This window comes from Herpailurus yagouaroundi, unplaced genomic scaffold (genome assembly GCF_014898765.1).
Source record: "Herpailurus yagouaroundi ecotype Mexico unplaced genomic scaffold, PumYag 211, whole genome shotgun sequence".
Taxonomy (NCBI): domain Eukaryota; kingdom Metazoa; phylum Chordata; class Mammalia; order Carnivora; family Felidae; genus Herpailurus; species Herpailurus yagouaroundi.
The window spans coordinates 7,146,630-7,172,530 of record NW_024412442.1 but is presented as its reverse complement, the minus strand read 5'-3'; the positions used below and the strand labels follow the sequence as shown (position 1 = coordinate 7,172,530).

Here is a 25,901-nt window from a genome sequence, read left to right as displayed (position 1 = left end):
GCTGGTGCAACCACTCTGGAAAACAGTATGGAGGTTCCTCAGAAAACTAAAAATATAACTACCCTATGACCCAGAAATTGCGCTACTAGGCATTTATCCAAGGGACACAGGTGTGCTGTTTCAAAGGGACACATGCACCCCCATGTTTATAGCAGCACTATCAACAATAGCCAAAGTATGGAAGGAGCCCAAATGTCCATCGATGGATGAATGGATAAAGAAGATGTGGTATATATATATACAGTGGAGTATTACTCGGCAATCAAAAAGAATGAAATCTTGCCATTTGCAACTCTGGGGATGGAACTGGAGGGTATTATGCGAAGTGAAGTTAGTCAGAGAAAGACAAAAATCATATCACTTCACTCCTATGAGGACTTTAAGAGACAAAACAGATGAACATAAGGGAAGGGAAACAAAAATAATATAAAAACAGGGAGGGGGACAAAACAGAAGAGACTCATAAACATGGAGAACAGGGTTACTGGAGGGGTTGTGGGAGGGGGCATGGGCTAAATGGGTAAGGGGCACTAAGGAATCTCCTCCTGAAATCATTGTTGCACTAGATGCTAACTAATTTGGATGTAAATTAAAAAAAAAATTAAAAATAAAATTAAAAAAAGAAGAAAAAGTAAAATAAAATAAAACAAAACAAAACAGGATTAACCTGACGGGCTGGCTTCGTTTCCATGGATCATGCATTCAAATCACCGTGCACCTCTATTGTGCTGCAGTTCGTGGACAACGTGCATGGAGTGGGACGACGTGACTATCAACGGATCAAATGGCTGTGCAGGCTATGTGTCCCTTCCCTCCTTGCCTGCTTCTATGGATTACATGAAGAAGATATTTCAGCTGAGTACGCGGAAGAAGCCTAAAAGAGCTGCTAGTGAGCCTGACCCCCCGGCCACGTGTTCAAACCCTCATGGATGGACGCGAGGGCACAACGGTGCCACCACAATCCTGCAGGATCAACCGCGGAGCGAGTCCGCGCTCTCGTGTTCTGCGATGGGAACACGGCGAGTGTGAGGCGCGTCCCCTCAGACACACACAAGGCCCCCGTTGTCGCACCGTTGTGCTTCTGGGCAGGCGAGAAGCTACACGCTTTGGGATACTCGGCCGTAGCCTCAGAATTACGGAGAAGGCCAACGGCATCTCTGGGCTTTGCAGCCTCCCCGCTCCCTGGGCGAAGAAGAGAGACTTCCAGATGCCTCCCTCTCTGTCAGCACAGCGTCAATCTGCCCACGCTTGTCCTCCGTGTCCCTCCTCCTTGTGAGGACAGGCACACCCCCTCCTGTTCCCGGCGCCAAGGAGGTGAGAGGGGGCACGAGGGCCACCCCCACCTTCTGAGCTCGGCACGACCTCTGCCATCAACCCCGTCAGCGCTGCCTCACTTGATAAGATGGCCTGACACGGGAGCGCCTGGGTGGCTCAGTCAGTTAGCATCAGACTCTTGATCTTGGCTCAGGTCACGATCTCAGGGTCGTGAGATCGAGCCCCACACTGGACTCCACGCGGAGCATGGAGACCGCTTCCAATTCTCTCTCTTCCTCTCCCTGCCTCCCCCTTCTCAAAGTAAATATATAAACATTAAAAAAAAAAAAAACAACAAAAAAGATGGCCTGATATGGATGATGGAATGAGTCACTGCACCATTCCATGCCCGCTTCCAGTGACTGCCGTCTTTCTTTTACAAACGTCTCTTCAGCTGCGTGCTTCCTAACTTTTCTCGAACACAAACATTCTGCACGGTTATCAAACACACGCTTTCCATCTCAAGGACCTAATCTTAAAGCTCCAACTCAAGTATGGACAGCTTCCATTGAGGTAGGTGGTTTCACAGCCCTGGGAAATCCCCTCACGGTACATTATAAAGACGCCTTGTTTGAATGTTGGTTATTAACTCTGCCCCACCCCGCCCCCAACAAGGGTCTTCTTGGTTCAACTGTTAAAATTAGCCCCAAGGCTGAGCTGACTGGATTCTGTGTGCCTACCTCACAAGCCGTCCCTCTGTTGATTTGTGCGGGCGAGGCTGGGGCACAGGGCGGAGCGTTCCGCTTTGCTCTTCTGCAGACGCACAAACGAGCTCACTTAGCAAACCTTAAGCAAACAGATCTTTTATGGAAGATCTTTTACCAAAATGGAAACCTGGATCAGCTGAGCAAAAGTTTTAGTTGTTGTTTCTTTCTTCCTCCCCTCTCCACATCTATCTGCCTTCCTTCCTCTTTCTCTCTCTCTCTCTCTCTCTCTCTCTCTCTCTCTCTTATATTAGGCATTTGTTGAACCTGGATAAAGATGGAAACTTGGATTTCTTTGAATTGACATGACAAAAACGTGATTTAAAAAGCGTGGCATGTTTAATGACTTCTCTTAGTGGAACCAGGGATACATTTTCCTTCCCTTTAAGGCAGAGTTTTGCTGCCTTGCAATTTGGTTATAAAATGCCTTCAAAGATGCCAGGCCCCTTTTCCCTGTTGGCCTAATGCTCCTTGTATCATTCTCCGGTCTTTTCCATCCCCTATTCTATTTTTTTTTTTAATTGTGTAAATTACCTTTAAAAAGGATATATAGCATCTGGCCCAGAATCATGTCCCTATTTCAAAGGCCTCCTCGTGTCGGCCGTTTGCCTAGCTCTGCTTCACGTCTGCTTTCCACAATAGCCCACAACTGGAAACTACCCACGTGTCCCTCATTTGGCTATCATCAACCCCTTATATATCCCTGCAGTGGAATGCTACTCAGCCATAAAAAAGAACGAACAATACGTGCTACAACGTGGATGGACCTTGAGAACATTTCACCAAGCGAGAGAAGCCAGACGGAAAAGACCGCGCATTGTATGATCCCATTTACAGGAAACATCCAGAGCCGGAAAATCTTTGGAGACAGAAAATAGACAGTTGGCTTCTTGGGACTCAGGGTGGGAACAGGAGTGATGCAAATGGGCACATGGAATGTTTTGGGTGTGGTGGACATGTTCTAAAATCAGGCTGTGGGGCGCCTGGGGGCCTCAGATGGTTAGGCGTCCGACTCTCGGTTTTGGCTCGGGTCACGATCTCACAGTTTCTGAGTTTGGGCCCCGTGTCAGACTCTGTGCTGACAGCATGGAGCCTGCTTGGGATTTGGGATTCTCTGTCCCACTGCCCCCCCCCCCCCAACTCCGGCCCCTCCCCTGCTTGCATGCTCCCTCCCTCTCAAAATAAATAAAATTTTAAAAATAAAATAAGATTGAAATGATGATTGCACAGCTGTAAGCATCCTCAGGTTCTTCGCGTATTACGTGACTGCATCATTAAATTGGGCCAGTTTACAGTATGTAAATTCATAATAGTTTCTAGTGTGTAGATTAGACTTCCAGGGAGCCGTGTTTAAGAACATTCTTACACATATTCATTGTTTGATGGAAACCCTGAGTTAGCCCGTTTCATTCCCTCACTCAGAACCTCTTTGGATTCTTGTACCGGTTCCAAAACATGTAACTTTGGTCTACTACTAAGACTGCACATAATAATTCACTTTGACGCTAACCTTCACCTGAAATGAAGAGCGTCTCCTGTTTGGAAGTTTCTTTATTTCGAGGAGACTGTGGTAAGCGTGACTTCAAGAACTGCCAAGCTAGGGCTGAGCTGTATGATGCTCCTGGACGCCGAAGCCAAGGCCCTAAGAAATGCGTGGCTGAATACATTGTGGTGGGGGGCGGTCCTGTGCATTTCAGGACGGTTAGCACCAACCTTCTCCCTGCTCCCAGTTGTGACAACCAGAAACTGTCTCTGGACATTGCCAATGTCCCCGGAGGGACCCGGTCGGCCCTGGTTGGAGAATCAGGGCCACACGGCAGTGAGAATGAACAAATTCCGGCCACACACACACACACACAACATGGATGACCTCCTCGATACAACTTGGGCACGAGAAGCCAGACACAGGAGAGTCTGTAACACACAACTCCTTTTACGTAAAGTTCAAAATCTGGCAGGACTAATCAGATGGTGACCTTGGGGGAGGGAGAGAGAGAGAGAGAGAGAGAGAGAGAGAGAGAGAGAGGGAGACTGGAAGGAGCTTCTGAATTTCCACTGGCAGCTGTTTCTCAGTCTAGGTGTTGGGTACACAGGTGTGCTTATGAAAATTCACTGGGCACTACAGGTAAGATTTATAGATTTTTCTGTATGTATATTATATTTAAAGAAAGTTTAAAAATAAGGGCCATCGCTGCTACAGCAGCAAAGGGGGCGTTCAAGGTAACTCGGGAGGGCGCGGTGCTTCGTAACAGGGGCGCTAACTCATTCCTCCACCGTGACTCCTTCTGGCCCACCCTCACTGCAGGACAGAAATCCAGTGTGCTCCGCTGATGAATGACAGCTTGTTCCCCGGGCACTTTGTCATCCAGGTGCCAAAACCAAGAAAGCCACAACCACCCACCCGGCCCTGCCCATTTTCAACTCATGCTTGCAGAGCACAGGCCTGTTTTCAGTGTGAAACAGAGTTAAAGGAGACAAATCAAGGAAGGCTCGCTCCAGTGCTAAAGAAAATAGTCGGGGCGCCCCGGGTGGCTCAGTCAGTTGAGCATCCGACTCCTGATTTTAGCTCAGGCCATGAGCTTACGGTTCGTGAGTTCGAGCCCCACGTCGGGCTCTGTGCTGGCCCGTGTGGAGCCTGCTTGGGATTCTCTCTCTCCGCCCTTCCCAACTTGCTCTTTCTCTCAAAATAAAGAAAGAAACTTAAATAAAATAAAGTGTTTAAAAAGAAAAAAAAAGAAAGAAAAGCAGAGAAGAAAATAGTGGGTCTAATTCCCAGATCTGAGAGTACCACATGTGCCCAAGATGGCTGCTCGCCACAGTCGTGGAGAATGACTTTTGCAGACTCCATGCTCTCACTGTCCGCTGGGACCCCTCCAGACCAGTGACCTGCCTTGCAGAGTGTGGACCAGGGCCACGGGTGGAGTGGCCATAATGACCTTTGATCTAAGCAGACTTGGGTGACATCAGACCCGGGCTTACTCATACGACCAGCAAGTTCACTATACCATTTCGCTGAAAGCCTCAAAGTATCGGGAGTTCCTCACAGCCTTCCAGTCTCCTACTTGCAAACGCACGTCCAGATTAGCAAATAAACTCTCCATGGGTCTCCCGTGTCTCTGCACATCGTGTGGGTCGGGTGCCAACTGCTTCCAAGACACCAAGCCATTTGGTCTCGGTCATTTTTTTAAGTAGGCTCTATGTCCAACATGGGGCTTGAACTCATGACCCCAAGATCAAGAGTCCCCCACTCTATCGACTAAGCCGGCCAGGTGCCCCTGTTCATTTCTGATCCCAAGGTATATTGACCCGCTACAGGTGAAATTTGTTTTTCCTCCTGATAGTTATATAGGAGATTTATACTAAAAGGATCATTTTGAATTTCTTCTGAGTTTCGTATAAATGGGCACATGGTGTTCAAGACAGTTGTAACCAAATGCACTTCAAAATAAGACAGAAGGAAAAGTTGCCATCCTAAAGAAACCAAGCGTAAATCAGAAAGCATGCCATTAACTTAAGAACTGCCATGAGCTTGATTCATCTAATCTTTTTAAGTCTATGTATCTGTATTAAATGAAAGTCTACTTTTTCTTTTATTTGCTGCATTAAGAATGAATAATCTCAGGTTGCCTGGGTGGCTCAGGTGGTTAAGCGTCCGACTCTCGATTTCCGCTCAGGTCACGATCTCACCGTCTTGAGGTCGAGCCCCGCGTCGGGCTCAGTGCTGAGAGTGGCTCCTGCTTGGATTCTGTTGCCCTCTTTCTCTGCCCCTCTTGTGCCCCACTTGTGCGCTCTCTCCCTCAAAAAATCAAAATTAAAAAGCAAACAAGAATGAATAATCTCTATGAAGGTTACTGCTATATATAGCAACTTACTAATTTTTAAACCTAATGAGATCAATAAAGCTGATTAAAACCCATATATCAAAACCCTCAGATAAACCGAGACAAGGAGTCTATTAACTTGGGTGGAAAAGGTACAGTGGTTATAAATTAATTTGATTCATTCTAAGCAATTTTATTTTTTTTTAATTTTTTTTTCAACGTTTATTTATTTTTGGGACAGAGAGAGACAGAGCATGAACAGGGGAGGGGCAGAGAGAGAGGGAGACACAGAATCGGAAACAGGCTCCAGGCTCTGAGCCATCAGCCCAGAGCCTGACGTGGGGCTCGAACTCACGGACCGCGAGATCGTGACCTGGCTGAAGTCGGATGCTTAACCGACTGCGCCACCCAGGCGCCCCCATTCTAAGCAATTTTAGAAGATAGGAACGAAATGGGGTGCCTGGGTGGCTCAGCTGGTTAAACGTCCACTCTTTTCAGCTCAGGTCACGATCGCGGTTCACAGTTGAAACCCCACGCCGGGCTCTGCGCTGACAGTGCGGAGCCTGCTTGGGATTCTCTCTCTCCCTCTCTCTCTGCCCCTCCCGTGTTTGCACCCTCTTTCTCAAAATAAATAAACATTAAAAAAAATAAATAAATCATCTACAGAAAGAAGATAGGCACGAAATACATAAATGGACAGCGTATCTGCCCATGAGGCCCATGAGGTCCTTACGTATTTTTCCCAGAAATGCTCAATTTACACTCACGACTCACGAAGCAAAGGCATTTTTGGAGAGTTCTCCCCATGTGGCTTCTTACGACGCAACTCCATCAAACATGACAAAGGGGTTCTTTTAGATTTACTCCCATCAGAACCCACTAGGTTCAACAGGGAGGTCTGGAAACTTCCACGCTCAACAATCACAAGCTGCCCACGAGAATGGGCCAGTCTCTTGAATGCGATGTGAGAATAGGCAACAGGGCAACTTTCCAAGGAATAGACAGTCACCACAAGCCAACAACAGCTGACTAAGACAACGCTCTCCAGGTTTTTCCAGAAAGCTGTCTGCTCATTAGGTAATGGTGAAACAGGACAGGCCTGGCAAGCTTTTAAACATTCCAGCTGCAGTAGTTAATTTTAAATATTCCGCGAGCAATGCAGCGATCACAGAAGCCTGCCTTTGCGGGGAAATGGCCTAACATATCTGGAAAAAAAAAAAAAATCTGAAAAGTAAGTATCATCCTGAAGTGGAGAAACCCGTCTGTTACTAGCTAGTTGGGGGGGCCTCAGGCCTGTCACAGTGCTCCCCATCTGTACAGAGAAGGAAATAGGCCAGGCCACGTTTCTCCAGCTGGGGGGGATCCACAGAATCTTCTAGCTGGCTTTTAAAGAAACCAACACAGACCCCAATCCAGTCGGATTTTCTGGGAGTGGGGTCCAGGCATCAATATTCTGGGAAGCTTAGCAGGGTTGAAAAACACTGGACAAGACAGATGGTCTCTAAGGTTGCAGCCAGGTCTCGTTAATGAAGGGAAGCAATCAGCATGAGCACACTGGATGGAACACAAGACCACACAAGACACAGGCAAGCGTAAAGAGAATTCTAACCAGGGACTCAGAGCACATAGGTATCAGCAGAGAACGGTCTTCTCAAGTGAAACTTGGCTTCCCTGTACGTGAACAATAAATATTCTTGATCAATAAAAACAGTAACAGAACCATTCGCAGCCCAGAACCACATGAAAGGTATTATGTCATTAGCCTCTGGTGGTGTTCGAACTTGTAATCCAATTCCAAACTTATGGCATACATACGTATCGAGCTCTGAAAAGTCAGAGACTCAAATCTCTTTAAAAACATTTTTTTAGGGGTGCCTGGGTGGCTCAGTCGGTTGAGCGTCCGACTTCGGCTCAGGTCATGATCTCATGTGGTTTGAGCCCCGCGTCGGGCTCTGTGCTGACAGCTCAGTCTGGAACCTGCTTCGGATTCTGTGTCTCCCTCTCTCTGTGCTCCTCCCCTGCTCACACTCTCTGTCTCTCAAAATAAATAAATAAATAAATAAATAAATAAATAAATAAATAAACAAACAAACATTAAAAAAATTTTTGTTTAATTTTTTAAATGTTTATTTCTGTGACAGAGAGAGACAGACAGAGTGAGAGCTGGGGGAGGGCAGAGAGACAGAGAGGAAGACACAGAACCCGAAGCAGGCTCCAGGCTCTGAGCTGTCAGCACAGAGCCCGACGCGGGGTTCAAACTCACAAACTGAGAAATCATGATCTGAGCCGAAGTCGGACGCTCAACCGACTGAGCCACCCAGGCGCCCCTCAACTCTCTTTTTAATACGAACTATAAATCAACGAGCATGAAAGTAGGCTGTTAATCTCTCACTGGAAAATTCTAAGAGTTGATAGGGCAAAAGCCAAGAGGACTGTTTTATAGGGACAGATACCCTCGTAGTTTTCTGGAGGAAGGAGAGGACGTGTAACCATTACAGCCAGAACCAATAACATGACTGGGACGGGATTTGTAGGTCTGTGCCTTTGAGTGATCCACTTGAATGGAGCCTTAAAAAATAAAACAAGATAGGGGCGCCTGGGTGGCGCAGTCGGTTAAGCGTCCGACTTCAGCCAGGTCACGATCTCGCGGTCCGTGAGTTCGAGCCCCGCGTCGGGCTCTGGGCTGATGGCCCAGAGCCTGGAGCCTGTTTCCGATTCTGTGTCTCCCTCTCTATCTGCCCCTCCCCCGTTCATGCTCTGCCTCTCTCTGTCCCAAAAATAAATAAAAAACGTTGAAAAAAAAATTAAAAAAAAAAAATAATAAAACAAGATAAAAACCCTCCTTCACCTGGCCTGCCACTGCCTTGAATTCTAGTCAGTAGGGCATGCATTCTCAAACTGCGGACGTTAGACATAGGCCCTGTAGGAGGTCCGTGGACGCTATGAAACAGTGCGAGGCGGTGTGCGCGCATGAATGTACCCGTGCACAGAGGTTTCTTACTCTTTTCTGAGTCAAGAAACCCCTCGGTAGCGAGCTGCGACGGAAGCCAGATCGATCCCTTCTCAGAAAAAAAGAAAAGTTTTCAAGTGCACTCAATACATTCCAAAGGGTTGCAAAGACAAACAATGAACCGTAGCTATGAGAACTGGGTTTTTTGAATTACAATACAGTAATAACTATCCTTCCTTATCAACTTATTACGTAACAAGCTCTAGTTCTTCAGACTGCCACAACAGGTGTCTTCATTTTGCAGTAGAGTAAAAGACACAGGTATCTTGGGTGACATCAGCAACGACCTAATGTGACCTAATGAAAACGTCTGTGGTTTCTCTCAGTGACATAATCAGAACTACTGCTAATGCTACCGTGGTTCGTCGGGTGGGTTCCTCATGCAAAGAAGCGATACTTTCTGTTGGAGGTCATAGAAAATATCATCCTCATCTCTGTTCACAATTGTCCTGAGTTCTCTGGATTCTAGAGGAAGGACCTTTGATCTATGCCTTTATCCATCCTGAAGTGATTTGTTTATAGGCGTGCAGGAAAGGTGGAACATTAGACCCCAGAGCACCCAGTGAACATTTCAGGGACTGGTGTCGAAGGCCCTGCAGACGCAGAGCCCTGAACAGTCGCAAAATAACGGGGAGAGAGAGAGGGTGCAGTGCTCTCTGAGATGGGACCGTAAGGACAGCTCCATGATTTTCTGGAACCAAAATTCAAATGCATCTGATTTTGAATTTAATGCGTTCTGCAGAGTTCCTTAAAAAACGTACAGTGACTTGTAAGATGCAAGAAGCGGAGCAAACGCTCACGAATCGGAAACGTAGGAGACAGAGATGGGAAAGGAACACAGGACGTACGGCGAAATGGCAGCAAACATAAATCTACTACAAAAAAAAAAAGGAAAGTGAGCCTCGAATTCACTTCTGAGCTTGCTGGCAGGCATCTTGAGGCTGAAAAGCCAGACAGTTGCACAAGTTACAGTTTCCAAAGGATGATGCCAAAAACAAAACACAGCAAACAAACACGTCAGAAAAATAGAACCTTTCTGGTACTTTGACCAGATAGAAATTTCTCCCATGGGTCTCTGTAAAGAGAATACCACGTGTCACAATAAATGAACAATAACCTCAAGAGTATCATTACGGGAGAAATGACAAGGAGTTTCTAGGAACCTTTTTAAAAGTAATTTTTTTAAAAAACAAGGCAACGGTAGGGGCGCCTGGGTGGCTTGGTCGGTGAAGCGTCTGACTTCGGCTCAGGTCAGGATCTCCCAGCTTGTGAGTTTGAGCCCCGTGTCAGACTCTAAGGTGTCAGCACAGAGCCTGGAGTCTGCTTTGGATTCTGTGTCTCCCTCTCCCCGCCCCCCCCCCCGCCCCTCCCTTACTTGCTCTCAGTCTCAAAAATAACCAAACACAGTTCGAGGCGGGGGGGCTCGAAAAGGAAGGCTAGGCACTCAGGCCTCTGAACGCAGATGGGAGGGCTAGGCTGACAGGCCAGGGACCTGAGTAAGTCAGAACTCAGCACACTGACCCCCCACTGTCAACAGCAGGAAACGGCAAACTTTTCACAAAGGGTCAGACAGTAAATATTTTCAGTTTCACAGGCCACGTGGTCTATTGCACAGACACATCTCTACCACGAAAGCAGCCGCAATGTGTAAATGAACGGGCATTGCTGAGTTACAATAAGCTTGGTTTATAGACACTGGAATTTAAATCTCATATACTTTTAAAAAAAAAATTTTTTTTTAACGTTTATTTTTGAGACAGAGAGAGACAGAGCATGAACGGGGGAGGGTCAGAGAGAGAGGGAGACACAGAATCGGAAGCAGGCTCCAGGCTCTGAGCTGTCAGCAAAGAGCCCGGCGCGGGGCTCAAACTCACGGACCGCGAGATCGTGACCTGAGCCGAAGTCGGCCGCTTAACCGACTGAGCCACCCAGGCACCCCAAATCTGATATACTTTTCACACGTCACGAAATAGAATTCCTCCTTTGATTTTATTTTTTTGTTTTTGTTTTCTTACCAAACCATATAAAGAAATGTAAAAACTGTTCTTAGCTTACAGGCTATAGCAAAACAGGGGAGGGGCTGGGTTGGGGGCCAAGGACGTAATTTCCTAACTCCTAGCACACAGGGTCACCCACCCCCACCCAGAGATCTCCTGGACACCCAGCCATCTCTTTCCTCAAGTTTCTATCTACAGTCACTTTTTGAGATAATTACCGTTTCCACATTTTATAGGCACCTGCTCACAAAGCCAACCAGGATGACACCATAAAAAGGGCAGAATTTTTATGCTCCATGGAAATAAGAGCATAATCCAGGAAGAATTAGCAGCAAAGAAATGGTTGAGCTCCCAGTCTCCTCGTTAAAATAAACACACACATACACACACACACACACACACACACACACACACACACACACACACAGTAGTAAACCTGAATATACAACTTTCCCTGTGTCCAGGATCATGTGTTAGTCCTGGAGGGACATATAAACACATGGATAATTATCACAAGCACTTAATCCACCTGTTATGGGTGTTACAGCCCGAGCTCTCTCGATGGAAACGAGACCACGTAATGTCTCATGACACACAGTGAGTTGGTGCAATCCCGGGAAGAATTCAAATATTCAAATTCATTCAAATAATCCCTCCGATGTCCCTGAGCCTCTGTCTGCGGAGACAAAATGAGGTGCGAGGGGCCCTGGGAACCTGGGGTTGCCACTGGTTCCCAAGAAGGCCCTGTCTCTTAAAGCTTATTTATTTTTGAGAGAGAGAGACAGAACATGAGCAGGGGAGGGGCAGAGAGAGAGAGAGAGAGAGAGAGAGAGAGAGAGAGAGACACAGAACCCGAAGCAGGCTCCAGGCTCCGAGCTGGCAGCACAGAGCCCGATGCGGGGCTCAGATCCACAAACCGTGAGATTGTGACCTAAGCCGAAGTCGGACGCTGAACAGACTGAGCCACCCGGGCGCCCTGCCCCCGTCCCCATCTCTTTATTTTAGCGTCCTCATCTGTGATCTACCCATTCTGGAGAGCTGCTCGGATCAGTGAGAAGAGTGTGATGCAAGAAAGGGAGCGTGCACGGCCCAGAGGAGGCCCCCTACAGATCAGGGACGCGACACTCGCCCCTGTGCCAACACAGCACACATCAAATCGCGTCTCCCCGAGACACGTGACTGCATTCAGCACGTGCCCCAAACTGCGCGGTTCGGGGGCTTGACACAGGTCTCAGTCGCCCTTCCAAACACCGGCCCTGTACACGGTGGGCCTCAGGCTGTGTTGATACCCCTCTGTATCTTTTTTTCACTTTTGCGACTGGTCCCGGTTAGGAGCTGTGCCTAGGATACGGGCCCCTCGCATGGTGAAGGATTAAAATTCTGTGCTGGTCTAGCACGCGCAGAGGCCAGGCACGCAGCCTGGGGGCTCTGGGGACGCGTAGCCCATGAGGGCTTGCCTGTGCGGCGCTCACATAACGAACAAGGCAAAGGCTACGCTTACATGTGAGTCACTGCAATTACTTCTACGGACACTTACTCCTGAGTGTACGCATTCACCCCCTGGAACACTGGAGCTTTGTGTTACTCGAGCGAGATGCTGGGTTGGATTCCAAACATCACTGTTCCCAACGCTGGCCGCAGAGCCTCATCCAAACTAGAATTTACTGCCTTTTAACGGCATTTGCTAAAGTCCACGTCTTCTGAGGAGCACACCACATTCCAGAAAGCCCCTGAGGGACCTTCCTTTCGAGGGAAGCGCAGCATCTTGCTGGTTTCGTCGCGGCATTCATCCGCATCCACGGAGACGGGATCTAAAAGTGATGTCTAAAGGATCGGAATAATCCTCACTCGGAGAGTCTTAGTATCCGTCACATCCGTTACAGTAAGGCACAAAAGAAAGAGAATGATTGAAGACACGTCTGGCCCAGCTTGGCCACTTACAGCCGCGTGTCCCGAGGCAAGTTACGTAACCCCAACGAGCCTGAGCGTCCTGGACTATAAACTGGACGAAAACAGCAAGTGCTTCGTAGGTCACTGTGAGATAAGACTCTGGAAAGTCCCTGAGTTAATGTCTGTCCCTCCCTCTGTTTAGGGAACCCAGATGGATCAATGAGATACCTTTCTGAACCCTGAGGGAGATTTATAATGTAATCAAGAACTCGTATCACTGCGTGGCGTTTAAAAGGCTTATTAAACAGTGGACTCACACACACACACACACACACACACACACAAAGGAAGAAATCAGGTACTCATGATGACTCCGGTTTTTCCACTCGTTAAAGTAGCTACCTGTGCAGGTACGACACATCCTTTTGACGGAACTTTCTATCCGGGGTGTCTGGCACGGGGACGACGTGGATTCTCGTGATTTCTAGACTGTCTCCACACTACTCTCCTCATTGAAATAGCGTGAGCCTGCTCCAGGAAGGGGTTCAGTCTCGCCCCGCCTATAAGTACACACGGCCAGTGCCGCTCTCCTTCACACCATGAGGGTAGGCTCCAGCCTCCCACATATGGGCCTCCTTGAAATTGGAATCTAGGCCTTCCTGTTGTCTGTCACTGAGGAGGTGGCCCGGGACTTTACTGACCTCCTGATGACAGGATGGGGCAACTCCCAAAATGTTTCTTCCAACCATGGTGGAAGGTGCCTCTTACAATCTCACAGCTTCTAGGTGCCCCTCATCGGTCCCCAGTGAAGTGCCATCAGTCGCTGTCTGGTCGCCAACATCCTTAAGCCTCAACCTCCATTTGGGTCAAATCCTTATTGTATGAAAAATGCACTGGTGGCCCAGTCTGCTTTTACCATCTAGAAATCACAGTTACGACTTGGCTCAAGTATTAGCAGTTCTAGTGGGAACAAAGCATTCTGTTCGTGTTTGCTAAATACTGACACAGCGAGAACAAGGGCACACAGTCCCTTAAGAGTCTGACTTCGGCTCAGGACGTGATCTCACGGTTTGTGGGTTCGAGCCCCACGTTGGGCTCTGTGCTGACAGCTCAGAGCCTGGAGCCTGCTTCGGATTCTGTGTCTCCCTCTCTCTCTGCCTCTCCCCTGCTCGCACTCTGTCTTTCTCTCTCTCTAAAAAATAAAAGTTAAAAAAATTTTTTCAATTGTCTCTCTTTTAAAAAAAATAAATGAAAAAAATAAAACCATAAGCAAAAAACTATTGCCCATACTTGTGGTGTCTGAAAACAAAGAAAATTCATTTTCCCATTATTCACCTCATGTCACCAAAAGGGAAAAAAGCGTGGGATGGTAAAGGTCACAACATTTGCTAACACCTGCCATTCACTCTTTTCTAAAAAGTGCTGGGGAATATCTCTAAGCAGAATCCATTATTATCTTCGTGAGGTATTAGCACGAGGCAGCTGCCAAAATATTTTACAAATGAAGCATACTAGTTACCCAACCCAGCTGCGCTTTTGCTACTGGGTGTTGAATCTCATTCCCTCTGTGAAATAAACACCTTATTCACCACGGAGGAGCTAATACGATTTTTAGCATCTCCTGTGGGGAACTCTCCAAAGACTTCTTTCAGTGAAATGAGTTCCCTTCTGACTATTTGTTCACAAACTTGCTTCATGAGCTGTTAAGGCCTAAATGAGTTAAAGCACAGGAACCCTCTGAATCGGGTGCCAAACGCATAAGGGCGCTGGAGATGAACAAGTCACAACAGAGAAGGGATTTTCTAAGACAACGTGCTCTCCACATCAAAACTCCTGGTGTGTATGCAAATCCCTCAGGTGGTATTTTAATGTCTCGGTTTTATCAGCTCTCTCCTTACGATTAAACACAGTGGGATGAATATACAATTTTTTCTTTTGCTTTTTAGTAACTACTCAAAACGTTGTTCTGCTACTGACCCAGTGGCCCAAGATCTGTAACTTGTATACTTTAGGAACAGACTCCCTGCAGGGACTCGCCATCTAGGTAGATTTGCCTGGCAGGACCACACAATCATCGTAATTGACTGCATGGTAGGGTCATGAACTTAGGAGAAGTACACATGGATGGATTCTGAGGTTAGACTGGAAATTCCGAGAACTATAAGAACTGAGGCTTTCATGCGCAACTGACAAGGTCCAGCTTCGACCGAATACGGTTTTATCTGTATCGCACAGCATATAATCATTGACATCTCTTTTTCTCTTTTCTTGATATAATGATTAAACCATATGAGAAGGCTTAAGGAAGAGTGAGTGAGGTTGGGGGAGCGGGTTGAATTTTCTAACGAGAAGCAGGCCGGCTAATGAGAAAATATTTCAGAATGGTACCCTTACATTTTTCGAATGTTGCTCTTTGGTCTGTATTTTCTATCTCCAGAATGTCAAAACAAAATGTGAAAGCTAAATCAGGGTGTACTCATGACTCACCGATAATCAGCTTTGGGAGTGGTTTTTTCTTCATCTATGGAGAATACTTCCTAGTCAATAAAAGAAACCAAGCTGCAGAAAAATGGGCTGGGCTTCCTCCAAAGAGCATATGATTGAGACAAAAGTGCTGGGTATGCAGTGAGTGATCAGAGTTCTACCTTTATGGTGGTGTCACCAACCAGCTGGCCAGGAAGGTGGCCACAAGCCTTGGCAAAGGTTTTAAAAGCTGTGTATCAATCGCAATTATAAAGGGCTTATTAAGATGAGCTCTGAATTTTTCTTCCAGAAGTAAAATGCTAGGGTTCTTTTAAAAATATATTTTTTAGGGGCACCTGGGGGGGCTCAGTCGGTTGAGCTTCCAACTTCAGCTCAGGTCATGATCTCAGGGTTCGTGAGTTCAAGCCCCATGTCATGCTCTGTGCTAACAGTTCGGAGCCTGGAGCCTGCTTTGGTTCTGTGCGTCTCTCTCTCTTTCTGCCCCTCCCCAACTTGTGTTTTCGCTCTCTCAAAAATTAAAACAAAAAAGATAAAATAAAAATAAAATAAAATAAATATATTTTTAAGGGGCGCCTGGGTAGCTCTGTCAGTTAAGCATCCCAACCAACTCTTGATTTTGGCTCAGGTCATGATCTCACAGTTTGTGAAGTCGAGCCCTGAGAAGGGTTCTGCACAGGCAGCCCAGACCTGGTTGGGATTCTCTCTCTCTCCCTCTCTCTCTCTGTTCCTCCCCGAGCTCTCCCTCAATCTCTAAATAAATAAGCAAACTTAAATATATATATATATATATATTTTTTTTTTTAAGTAGGAGCAGCCCAAATAAAAAGTAAATAATTTAAAATTTTAGCTTAGTAAAGAGTTTTAAAATTATATGAGAAAAAAAAGAAGAAAAACAATTGTATAAGAAGTTACTTGGGAATTTTGTGGATTTTGGCCTAGAGCGCTCGAGTACTGACTGGGGCAGAAGGTTGAAAGAATAGAAAGGCTGTGGGTGGGGTGTTACAATTAGAAAAAGTAAATGCTGTGTTTACAAAAGACTTAATGACAGAGTTTGAATGGAGTAAAAAACTATAATTGGAAAATACAAGGCTTTAGTAGCTATAGTTAATTACGGCAAGACCAGATCCTGGTTAAGTTATTCAGCAAATGATTGGTGAGTAAACCAAGGCACAGATACATACGTGAAGACTTGACAGGAAACAAAAAGGGGAAAGATTTTAAGAGACCTTCCGGAAAACAAAATAGTGTACAATGGGACCACATACGGACGACCAAAAAGTGAATTCAGGTTTTTAACAGTAGGAAATACAAGAAAATAAAAATCATCGCCAACATCTTGAGTTGCTGATTTTGCTAGAAATTGGGAAGACATGAATTACCCACAAATAAATGATGATTGGGGAGAGTACAGAGGAATGAGGTTATGGGGTTAACATCTCAGGCTGCACCCTGGGTGATTTATTTAAGTCTCAAAGTCAAGTCTGCAAATGATTTTCAAGGCACAAACCCAGCATACATTAAAAAGGAGAAAGGCACACCCGGGGGGCTCAGTCCTACTTCAGCTCAGGTCATTATCTTGCGGTACGCAAGTTCGAGCCCCATGTCGGGCTCTGTGCTGATAGCTCAGAGCCTGGAGCCTGCTTCAGATTCTGTGTCTCCCTCTCTTTCTCTCTCTGCCCCTCCCCCACTCTCTCTCTCTCAAAAATACACATTAAAAAATTTTTTTTAGTAAGTAAAAAGAAAAAGGAAAAAAGTAATTATTATTGGACTGGCCACAGACACTTGGCGGATAAATATCACTATTTTTCATAACAAAACACATAAAGTAGATGTTCACCAGATATTTAAAGCAAACGATCACCTTTAATGATGTAGCATTTGACGTAACCGATTTATGCAATGTTTAGAAAAGCTATACAGTTTTATTGCCAGAAGTTAATATTTGGTGCTGGATAGATGAAACCTGCCGTGTTTATGCTGCAGTCATGTTAGAACAAAATGGACTTCCGGAGTAAATCTGAAATGCAGAAAGAGTTGTTGATAAGGCTTCAAAGGAAGTCACACGAGCCAACTGGTGGAAGTCATTGCATACACCATGTGTTATCACAAGAAAGTTTTGGTTCAGGATTTTAGACAGTGGCCCTCTTGCAGAGAGAAGAAATATTTCCATCTCGTGCACTAATTTGTTCTAAAGTGCAAAAATGTTTTGATGATCGAAAAGGCGGAAAAGAGGAACAAGACCAAATCTGCCCAAATAGAATGTTATTGTTAACTGACCTTCCTGAAAAGCTTTATTTCCTATTTATGGAAAGCAAAGGGTGCTTAGATGCCGGTGCGAGTCTGAGAAGGGGCTTGGTGTCCTGTGCCTGGTACTGGGCTTGAGGAGGGAGGGGCCGAGTAGCTCTGGGGGCTCTGAAAACAGAGGGCATCAGGCCTGCTTCTGAGCCCGGACAGACCCCAGGGGGGAGGAGGCACAGACAGACCCCAGCAGCCCCCAGAGCTCCTCACAGTGCCAGCTCAGTCACACAAGGGCAGAAATCCAGTTCCCACGCTCCTGGGAATGGCGGAGAGTGTCAAGGATCTTAGCCGGCCTCGCCACACCTCCCCCAGAACGGTGCTGGGGGCAGCACCCCAGGAGGGCATGGGGAAGCAAGAAGGGGCCTTTCAGACCGGAATGCACTTGAACTGGACCCACACTAAGGATGAGACAGGAGCGTATCCATCTCAAAAGACGCCCACACATGCAGAGCCATCAAGACAAGGTAAGCACCCCCCACCCCGACATTAGTACTTTGTAGGGAAAAAGGATTAAATTAAATCTTTCTGGGGGCGCCTGGGTGGCGCAGTCGGTTAAGCGTCCGACTTCAGCCAGGTCACGATCTCGCGGTCCGTGAGTTCGAGCCCCGCGTCGGGCTCTGGGCTGATGGCTCAGAGCCTGGAGCCTGTTTCCGATTCTGTGTCTCCCTCTCTCTCTGCCCCTCGCCCGTTCATGCTCTGTCTCTCTCTGTCCCAAAAATAAATAAACGTTGGAAAAAAAAATTAAAAAAAAAAATTTAAATCTTTCTGACTAGCAAACTGATTTAAGTTTTTAAGGCACTTGTTTTTATTTTTATTTTTTAAATGTTTCTTTATTCAGAGAGAGAGAGACAAGGGGGGGGGAGAGAGAGAGAGAGAGAGAGAACAATCCTAAGCAGGTTCCGAGCTGTCAGCCCAGAGCCCAATGGGGCTCGATCCCAGGGACTGTAAAATCATGACCTGAGCCAAAATCAAAAGTCAGACACTTAACTGACTGAGCCACCCAGGTGCCCCTTGTTTTTAAAGTTCTCCCTTTATAAGAACGATACAAATACAGAAGGTAAAGAAATGATATGAAACGTTACTGACACACAGAGACTCCAGAAGAGGCAGAGATCTCCGTTTGCAGCAATGATGGTCAAGGTCATATACATTTCCTTCCACGGAAACAAGTAGAAAAAAAAATGCAAGTTACAACATAAAATAATCTCACTGGAAACATCGAAAGCTGACAAGATAATAAGAAACCACCAGGTTAAAATCTGCCGGGAAGAGGCAAGCAAGCAGGGAGCTACGTTTGTCCTGATAGGGGCAGGTGTGAACTGATTCTCACAACTGATTCTGACGGCCTCGCAGGGAGAGAAATCAATCAGAAACTGAAGCCCAGAACATGTCCAAGGGAGAAGAATGAAAAGAGCCCTTGTCAAGGTGAGCGGGGGGGGGGGGGGGCTCAGAATCCCCCCCAGCAAGTAAGAGTGCATGAGAATACACCCGCCTCCCACCCCACGCGGAGATCCTGACCAGGGAGGACACTCCACCTCGGCACTAGAGGAATCCGGAAAAAGGGGCGGGGTGGGCGTCAGCACTTGTAGTCTACAGCTGGCCCTTGTGCGCCAAACTGCACCTCCAAGTCACCTCACCTGGGTGGTCTGAGACTCGTCAAGTGGTAAATTTAAGTTAAAGTGGCCCCAGGCACGGGCAGAAACAAAAGCAAACTCTCCCCGAGGAGGGGAAAAAAAAAAAAAAAAAAAAAGGCCATTCATCCTAAGCCTCCAAGAGTCCCTATAAGTCATTTTTCAGTGGTAATGACAAATACCCAGGCAAAAATAAGCAACCGTGCAAGGACATGTAGATAAGACAGGCGGAAGGGGAAATCTCAGAAGAATACAGATCGCCCAAGGCGAATTCATCCTGGGATGAATTCTGTAGGCATTTGTGCAACAGCTACGTGTTGAGCATCTAGTTGGTTCCAGGTTGTACGCCAGGCTGCTGGGCATGCGTGCCCTTTCCGCTGTCACATGAACAAGTCACCCAGGGGACGCAAGGGGAGTTGAAACACCATTATATTTATAGATCCATTTGGTTTTGGTGTCTGTGTTTTCCTAAGACTTGCAAGCACGAAGACCAAGGAGGGCCCTTGACTCTTTACTGATAGATTTTGAAATAAGCAGTGATCTCCCAGAGAACGGAGATCGACCTCATCCATTCCGGCCCCCATTCCCCATTCAAGTTACGCCGAATTCACCCCTCAGCAAACCACAGAGCCACCTGCATTAACGGAAAAGGGACAAAAGACACAGATAACTATGTCAGGGTGGAGTGCATTTAACTGTAAAAGTCCACAAAAGAGGATTTTGGAATCATGGCACGAGTTGGACAACATTCATTGTGAGGCAGGTCTGGAAACAGCCGGAGGCACAGGAAGGGTGGAGAGAAGTTAGTCCAATACTGACCGAAGGCCTTTCTCGGTTGGCCAAGGTGGTTGGCAAAACCTTATTGATAATCTGGACACACTGCTTACCCCCCCCCTTGGTCTCCTGTCCAGCTTTTCACAGTCAGGGTGTGTATTATCACTTCTATATGCCCGCAGCTGTGTGCTCTTATGAAATATTCTGGTGGTTCTTCTGTACTCGGCGTTCAGAACAGTAGGACCTGTGCTTTCTGCTCCCTGTTTGCCCCACCAGGACGGTGTAGTGTAGGAACAACAGTTACCGCATCCGGGGTGCTCGCTCCGGGCCTTGAGCTGTGTGAGATCCTTTTTTTCGGGATCATTCACTCCTCACCAGAATTGTAAGGGGTAAGTGGTCATTACCTCCATTTTACAGACGGGGTACTATGTGCCAAGGATACAGAGGGAACAAGAGCCTGAATGCGAATCCTGACTTGCTCCTGGAGTTCTCCTCCCCTGGAGATGAGGCTCCGTTTGCTGGGGGGGGGGGGCGGCGTGGGGCGGGCGGCGGGGCGGGTGAAATGAGATACAGGGTGGCCTTTGGGGGAGCGCTGGTTCCTCCTTCCTTCCAATGTTTACTCATCTAAAATTCATGTCTTGCCTTGGACAGCATCTCCAAATAGGTCTAAAAGTAGCTACGGTTGGAAAAATAATGTCCTATTGTATAGAATCTTTAAAATAATAAAAGGTAGGGGAGCCTGGGTGGCTCAGTTAAGCGTCTGACTTGATTTCAGCTCAGGTCATGAGCTCACGCTTTGTGGGATCGAGCCTCAAGTCAGGGTCTGTGCGGACAGCGTGGAGCCTGCTTGGGATTCTCTCTCTCCCTCTTGCTCTGCACCTCTCCTGCTCATGCTTGCTCTCCTTCCCTCTCATCAAAATAAAATCAACAATCTTGAAAACCCTAAATAAAATAATAAAAGGTAGATCATCTCTTACATTTATGAATAACTCTAAGGTTCCAATGCCCCTTCACCCCCTCCCCAACCATTGGTTGGTGGGGGCCTTTGGAAAATATTTTCCTATCTCAGCTGTCTTTTTTAGGTCCATTGTCTGTCTCCTGTCTCCAGGACACAATAATATTGTCTGAACATAATAACATTGCCTTGAAAAATGCTAATCCAGGAAATGATGCAAGAAGAAAGAATCAGGCCTTTGCCTTTCTTTCCAGTCCTCTGGAGCGCTCTGACTCCTTCCTTCTCCTGGGTATGTGTGTGTGTAGGGGGGATGTTGGTGGCCAGGCTAGAGTTAAGTCAAGGGACGGAGGGGAGTATTGTGACACACAGCCATCTTAGGTTTTCATGGTAAGGATGTTGAGCCCAGCAAGAATGTGCTACCTTCCCTTTTTAAAGAACACTACATTTTTTGGTCAAGCTTGTGAGAAAATCATCCTCGAGTCTCTCATCTGGAAAATGTGGCAAAAAAAAAAAAACATTGTCGGTGGAGATGTATTCATCCCAGGATACTGCCTGACACACAGTAGGGGCTCAACAAGTGTCTGAAGTTACTGCAGGCGACTGTATATTGAACATCCTCTTTAACAACGCAGAAAAGAATGTAATGGCTCCCGTGAGTCTCTGAAAAAGCCCAGCCTCCCCTCTAGGAGAGCTTCCTAGAGCAGCAAGACTCACTTCTAAATAATGATTATTTCAGAGGCCACACACGTGGATATCTTTTGCTTTGGACTGCAAGGTTTCAGAATACATCTTGAGTTAGCATTTAAAGCTTGAGAGATTTCCCATGCATTTAAAGCTGGTTTGGCTGACCCAATCGCATCTATCTGGCCCTTTGGGCACGAGCACTGGTACCTGGATTATAATCGTGTTGGCTAAATAAAAGTTCAGGAACCCTGCAGCTTTTTCAGGTGTTAACTGAATCCTATACAGAACACACACACACAAACACACCCCAAAGGAAAAAGAGAAGGTTCAAAACGTGTAACCAGAGAAAGTGAAGCCTCTGGCGGTCACGTTTCTACACTCTCTCCGACCACACGGTTCCCAGGATCAGTGTGGAAAGCTCCTGGTCTCCAACCCCATTCGCTCCAGCAGCTCTTGCGGAGTGGGGGCATGAAGGGAAAGCCCACCTACCCCTTCCTTACTAAGGCTTGAGGAGGCTCCCTATCAGAACAGGGAAGGAAAGAACTAACCCCCACCCCCATTTGCAAAGCTACCAAGTGCCACCGCAGCTCATCACTTAAAAGATACCATTCAGAATTTTACGGAAATTAACCGGACTAAATGGGGCTAAAACACAAGTGGTTTTCACTTAACAATATTTTTAAAGATACCACAATACTGAGAGTCTCCCCACTTTAAAATAGCTCCTATAAAAGGCAGCCGGATCCCATCCCCCCTCCTCCTGGGCCTTCCTGCCGGGATGGGTCGTGTGGTCTGAAACGAGGGGGCCCCCACCCCCTTTCCCTGCAGCCCCTGAATCGCCCCACCAGGCTCCTTCCCCAATTCTTGGCTTTCCACGTCTCCTCCCAGCCCGCCAGGAACAGACCTCAAAGATAGCGCAGTAATAGGCAGTCTATAATCACAGTAATAAGCACGTATCAAGCGCCTACTATGTGCCAAGTTCAAGTCTAACTCTGGGAGCGGGGTCAACCCATGCGGTAACCACAATCATCAACCTGAGGCGTGCAGCGTGGTGAGGACGGATGCTCAGCAGTCAGACTGCGGGCTGGGACCTACGGAAGGCTTGCAGACCACCTGGTGTGGCCCAAACGCCTTCCGCAAGGCTCCTCCCAGGTCCGGTCAAGGATCACAGCTGCCATTTTTAGGATGCAAAATTAACAGGAGCCCCTAACTGCTAAGTGAGAAGGGAACTTTTCTCTTTGACAAGCCCTCTATCTCCCATAACGGGGCGGGGGGGGGGGGGGCGCAGATTAGTTCCGGACAAAACAGCTAACCCGCCGAGCCCAGGAACCCCCGGGCCCGGAACCGATGCCAACAGGGAGCTGACTCCAGCTGGAGGGCTAAGCGCTGCGGGTGTAGACAGCGGCAGCTTCCTCCGTGAAGTCTGTCATTAAAGCGCACTCCGAGGAGGCTGCGTGGACCAAGCCCCGGTGGCTGTCGCCGACGGGCGCCCAGCGACCAGACCTGGTGGCACCGGGCTGGGCTCAGCCCACCGCCCACCCCAGCGGCGCGGAGCTCACACGGAAGAAAAGGCGGGTCCCGGGAGGCCCTTGGGGAAGGGAGGAAGCGTCCTGCCTCGGCCCCTCTCCCGCGCCCCGGACCCGCCGCGCAAGCTCCCGAGGTCGCTCCCGGGCGCGGCGACCCCGAGGGGCGCAGGTTCCCGGAGGCGCTGGCGGAGAGGGCCGCCCGGGGGTCCCCCCGCTTCCCCTCCCCTCCCCCTCCCCCGCGCCCCGCGGCTCGTGCGCTCGGCGGAGTGGGACGCGGGGCCCCCGGCAGGCGCGGCGGGGGGGCGGGCGGCCCGCAGCCTACCGTCTTCTGCTTCTTGACCCCCGACATGCTGGCGGGCTGGGCGCTGCGCGGCTCCGGGAGCGGAGGCGCGGGGACGCTCCGAGCGCGGCGGCGGCGGCTGGGGCCCGGCTCCCGGGAAGGAGGTATAAAAGGGCTCCGCAGACACGTCGCACTTCCCTTGACCGGCCCCCTCCTCCCACTCCTCCCCCCGCCGCGCTCCTCTCCGCCCCGTCGGCTCCGCCGGCAGCGCCCAGCCCAGGGGACCCGGCGGCCGTCTGGGCGGGGTCCCGGGCCCGGCCCCCCGACTCGCCCAGCCGCTGCGCCCGCGCCAGGCCGGGGTCAAGTTCGCCCTGCCCGGGCCACTCCCGGCGGCGGCGGCCAGGGCGCGCCCCCGCCCCCGCCGGGAAGGATTCCCGCCTCCGGGACCGGCTGCGGGGCGCCCGCGCGTGGGCAGGGTCCTCGGTGGGCACCGACGGCCTGCCCTGCTTCGCCTCTGCTCGCAGCCGCAGCCAGGGGGGTAGGGCACGCGCCCTCTGCTTCGCGCGCCCCCGCGAGGGCATCAAGGCCTCCTTTCTCCCCGTTTTACAAAAGAAGCAATCGAAGCTTTCAGACTTTCCCGAAGGTATACTCTGAGGCCGGGGGATTCAGACCCGGGCTGGCGGCCTCCGCACCCCAGGCTTTCTACCCCAGCGTCCTCGAGCGTGCTGCTAAAATCCAGAGGCCAAGGTTCGCCTGCGCCTTTGCGCCTGGCACGGTGCTAAGGGCTTTGCGTGCACTCACTCCTTGGAGCTCGCGGTGTTTCTCCCCGAGTTACAGATGGGCCCCAGCGGGCCCTCCTCCCCACAAAGTCTAGGAAGCAAGGGCAGCCCCAGACAGTGGCCAGTGGTGGCCCTGCACTGTATTCCGTCCCCCGCCCCTCCCCAAGCATTCCTCTAGTACTTCTGTGTGGATGGGCCCTGTGGGGAAAGAGCAAAAGAAAGGAGGCCCCACTCCAAAAGCCTTATGACCTGGACCCTCGGGCATCCGAGATTTTATCAGATTTTATGGGAAGACAGCATGAGGCCAGCCACCCCTCTTAACCCAACCGTCTGCGTCTTGCGAGGAAGCTGTAATTCGTGACAAGCAGTTGGCAGGCAATCACTGGGTATCTCACCCTTTGCAAATGCCACCGACAGATCACTAAGACCAAGAAAGAACCAAAAAGGAACCCCGAACATGCACAAGGGCCACATGGCTCTTTTCCATTACGTGCCTTCTGTAAAACGGCTGGAGAAGTTCTATCTCCTAGAGAGGTGAAGGGTGGAACTTTATTTCACACCGAACTGTTCTTCTGGAGGGCTACCAGCTTTCCAGACAGACACCTGAAGACCTGAGCATTCACTCCTTCCCTATGGGAAGGCGGGAAGGAAAAACGTCAGGATCCAAAAACTCCAAAGTCAGCCTACGTGCCTGTGCAGTCTTGAAATGTCAGTGTATTTATTTTCTTACCCACCGTGAATAAGCACCCACCACCCACTTCAACTGTGAGCAGCCAGAGGGCAAATGCTGGACTCGAGTTTTTGTTCTAGGCGCCAACACTCTGAATTTACGTGGTTTAAACGGTAACATCCACGCTAATGTCATCGGAAAGAGCCTCTTGTATCGGTTCCGACCGTATCTTGAACCCTGCCAGATCCTGCCCTCTGCAAAAAAGGTAGACTGTGGATGGAGAAATGGCAATTTGTATCACGGTTGTGGTGTTTCATGTTGCCTCTCAAATAGCGGCGTTTTTGAAACAGAAGGAAGTTAAGCGCAAGTCCCTAAGGGTTACCTCCTGGAGAAGGAATACAGGATTGTAAACAAGACCTGGGGGAGGTCTTGACATCCTTTGTGCAATCGCCCTGTATTTCACAGAGGCAGTGTGAACCACAGAGGCAGTGTGAAGACGGGGAGCCTGACCCTTGTCACTGGGTGGGGGGAGGGGGGGGCAGCAGAGAATTAACACCCAGGTCAGTGACTCCCTCAATGCCCTGGGAGCTGAATCACCCCATCACTCGGTCAGCAATTTCAAGATGCCACGAAACCATAAACTGGACTATTTATCTTGTTTTAGATATAATTAATTTTCTAGAACTTTGGAATAGATAGGCGTTACAACTTCTCTGGAAGCAGTTCTTGTGAAATAGAAGGACCCAAGCTGCTTTCAGACCCTTGAACATCACAGCATCTGTCTCACTGGAATTCAACATGGTAACTCACTCAAAAGCAAAGTAATCATTCTTTTTTACTTTCATGGTTGTTGTTGTTGTCGTTGCTTTTTCTTTTAAAGGCAATGTCTTGAATTCTTTTTCGTTTCACTACCATCTTGGTTCTAAAAAAGGACATGCCTTCTAATGGGCAGCTGGTAGCTTAATTTTTGGCGTCTATGATTCCAGCCCATTCGAGCTTGAAAGAAGACTCATTCAGAAGAAGGGTTAAAGTCTGTCATTCATATGGACACCAGTCCCATCACTTTCTCAGTACTGTTCCCTCC

General features: G+C 48.5%; 1 protein-coding gene across 3 annotated transcripts in view; it reads right to left on the bottom strand.

Moving 5' to 3' along the window:
* Positions 1-23,542, bottom strand: part of PAPSS2 (3'-phosphoadenosine 5'-phosphosulfate synthase 2) — a 73,894-nt gene extending 50,352 nt beyond the window's left edge. The window contains exons 1-2 of one of the 3 annotated variants that reach the window (XM_040454235.1): positions 23,411-23,505; positions 668-826 (exon numbers count right to left, since the gene is read on the bottom strand). In XM_040454235.1, coding sequence (XP_040310169.1) covers positions 668-691 — 24 coding nt within the window. In that variant the 5' untranslated portion in view covers positions 692-826; positions 23,411-23,505. Of the gene's footprint in view, positions 1-667; positions 827-23,410 lie in introns of all 3 variants that reach the window. The other 2 variants (XM_040454234.1, XM_040454236.1) reach the window with 2 other exon arrangements.
* Positions 23,543-25,901: the final 2,359 nt, after the last annotated feature.